The sequence below is a fragment of the Carlito syrichta genome, unplaced genomic scaffold (assembly GCF_000164805.1).
Source record: "Carlito syrichta isolate Samal-C Ts95f unplaced genomic scaffold, Tarsius_syrichta-2.0.1 Scaffold307141, whole genome shotgun sequence".
Classification (NCBI taxonomy): domain Eukaryota; kingdom Metazoa; phylum Chordata; class Mammalia; order Primates; family Tarsiidae; genus Carlito; species Carlito syrichta.
The window spans coordinates 92,579-95,628 of NW_007251237.1; the positions used below are offsets into that span (position 1 = coordinate 92,579).

Consider the following 3,050-nt stretch of genomic DNA (forward strand, 5'->3'; position numbering starts at 1 on the left):
TCCTAATCCTAATATATAAAGCTGATCATCAGCAATAAAGCTTCTACAAATAAAACCCAAATATAAACTGTAAGTTGTACTAAGGTACAATAGTAGGAAATGGGAACAATGAAATTTCTAAAGTTAGCTGTATTCTTATTAAACCTCAAAGTATTGTTTGATCATGCTTGAACTAACATAATTCACTGATGTAGCATAACCTATTCTACAATTCTTTCTATGAATAAAATAAATTCAATTTCTATAGTAAGTAGAAAAACCCTACACTAACTGTAGCTAAAACTGGTTTAAAAGAATGCAGCCCAATCCAAAGTATGTCCTGGGCCCTTAGGAATGTGGCCCAGCCCAAAGTTCGTGCTGGGCCATTTCTAGTAACTCTAGATAATCATCTATACCATCTAAAGCTGAAAGCAGCTCTCCATATGTATATATAATGTATGTATAATTCTACAAATATACTTTTAAATCTTATAAAGAAGCTTGTATCATATATAAGGCTCCCGAATGTGACCGGAGTTTGAACTGTAATTGATTGAAAGGCCAAAACCAGTCTGTGAGAAACAGGAACAATGGATCCCTAGAGTTAGCCATGCCTGTCCTACTCTCCAAGTTTCAAGCTTAGATCATCAAAGTCCCTGCTAGTGAGATGTGCCAAACAGCAAAAAAGAGAAGAGGGAATGGACCATCAGCTCCTGAACTCATCCTAGTGGTCTCAGGGTCCGCAGCCTGCCTGGATCCCTAACGCTCAGGCGGGCCTCCACAGCCGGTTCCCAACACATGGTGACACTGGATTCCAGGGGCCGTGGCCTGCTGGGAAAGAACAGGTGTGAGAAAAGTGTTTCAGTTAAGCTTCTCTCAGCCCTCTCCAACCCGCTGCCACAGTGTCCGTAGCCTCAGAGACCCCAGATCCCTCCCACCCTGTGACGACTCCACAGAGTCAATCATCTTCTCCTCCCTGTCCTCCTAGCATAAGAGCCGGCTGGTTTGGACTCCAGGAGGAAGGTGCAGCTGGTTTAAGAGCAGAGCAGGGTGGAGGTTGGGGGGCAGAGCCTTCCCTGAGGCAGGAAGTCAGGTTGATGGGTGAGAGAAAGAGAAAGCTAAAGAGACAGAGACAGAAGAGAGGGACAGAGACAGACAGACAGGAGACAGACAAAGACAGAGGAGAGAGACAGAGAGAGATAGAGACCCACAGGAAAGAGGCGGAGGTCTAAGGACCCTGGGTGGGGTGAGGGCCCATCCTTGGCCTAGACCCCTTTACTCTCTGAGCTGGGGTGGTATCCTCTGAGCCCAGGAAGAGGCTGCTGCACCATCCCCAGCTGCCTGAGATGTGGAAGGGCAGAGGGAAGCCCAGACTTGGAGGGCAGCTTGGGGGAACTCCCAGGGATCAGGAGAGAGGAGTCAGCCAGGTGGGGTAGATGAGCAGAGGAATCTGATCAGGTCCTTGCAGGGAGGCGTGCCTGGCTCCAAGAGGAGGCAGGACCTGCAAGAGCCAGGAGGGGGCCTCAAGATCAGGGGTCTGAGCTGGTGGCAGGGGTTGCAGGCAGCCATGGGGGTCTGCCTTCGAAACAGGATGGGGCCAGGCATTCTCCTGACCCCGGCTGACTTTGACAGTGGCCATGGGGCACTGGGCCCAGCAATCCTGCACACTCCACGGGCTTCTCCCACCCCCACCAGGTCTCACCCAACCTGACCAGCCTCCCACCTCCTCCTCATGCCCTAGCCTCCCAGCTCAGCAGACCACTGCCCTGCCCTTGGCACCCTTTCCCAGGGCTGCCAGAACGAAATACCACAAAAGGCCATGACTAGAAATCTGTTCTGTCAGGTCTGGTGGCCGGAAATCTGGGGGAGGGTCCTGAGGGCTGGGAGTGGGTCCTGATCGGAGCCTCTCTCCTTAGCTGGTAGGCGATTATCTTCATCTCCAGAGTCTTCTCCCTGTATGCGTCTGTCAATTCCCGCCCCTCCATTTTTATGATCTGTGATTTTGTTTTTAATTATCTCAAGTTTTAGGATCATACATAATTTTAAAATTTGCGTATATCTCCCCTACTTTAATCCTTCTAATGAGCTGGCAAAAGCACCATTCCCAATCACACATACATAGTAGTCCCACGGTTTTATGTGTTTTTGGTGGCTGTTTAAAGACAATCCTAAATTATAACTTAGGTCTGACTTAGATAGTAAAGAATTCAAAAGTAAAGGTTAACTTGCTCCTATTTCCTGTCACACTAACTTTTAAAGCACTTGACCTTAAAGATCGCCTATAAAAATGGAGAAGCATTAAAGTATTTATTTGATATTATACATAAACCACACTAAAATATCTTTTAGTAAATACAAGTATTTTTAGATACGGGGAATTCTAATTAGATCGGCATAGTTAAGACCAAAAATATAAAGTAGACATTGCTACTTTATCTTCAGTCCTTGCTTTTAAGAGGTCAAAGAACACAAAAAAGATGAGTCTTGCTTGGTTCTGAGACAGTTAAGGGACCTCCTCAGTATTTAAATATATTCATATAACCGGTTATATAAATCTATATAACCAGTTATATAACCAGTTATATAAACCAATTTCCAATAGATTTTAAGATGGCATTCACCATCTTTGTGAAAAGTTGAACATTACTAATCAAATACAATATTATCCTTAGAAGTGGAAAACAGTGAGATAGCATTTTCAAAATTGAAATTACTATTGAAATTAAAAAAAGATCTTATTCACATAACCACCAGCCAGTCTTAGTTAAATCAGGTCTGTCCAATAAAAATATTCAGTCAGCCACTCATGATATGAATTCTGGTGTAAGAGATCAATTAAATTATGGTACACATAAAAAAAGTCATGAGAAATTTCTACTTTGTAATAAATAAGGCAGTGGCCACTTATTACTCATTAGTAGCTTTTTTGAGATAAGCTATCAAGTCTGCCCTTTCTCCCTTCTTCTTAATGCTGGCAAAGATAATTTTTTTTTTTTTTTGAGTTGGAGTCTCACTCTGTTGCCCAGACTGGAGTGCAGTGGCCGCTCCTGGCCACCGCAGCCTCGACCTGC

The 3,050-nt window shown here is 44.4% G+C and overlaps 1 protein-coding gene across 1 annotated transcript in view; it reads right to left on the reverse strand.

Annotated features, from left to right (window-relative positions):
* Positions 1–2,857: 2,857 nt before the first annotated feature.
* Positions 2,858–3,050, reverse strand: part of LOC110596190 (cytochrome c, somatic-like) — a 533-nt gene continuing 340 nt past the window's right edge. Inside the window, exon 2 of the mRNA XM_021715471.1 lies at positions 2,858–2,943. Coding sequence (XP_021571146.1) covers positions 2,887–2,943 — 57 coding nt within the window. The 3' untranslated portion in view covers positions 2,858–2,886. The remainder of the gene's footprint in view (positions 2,944–3,050) is intronic.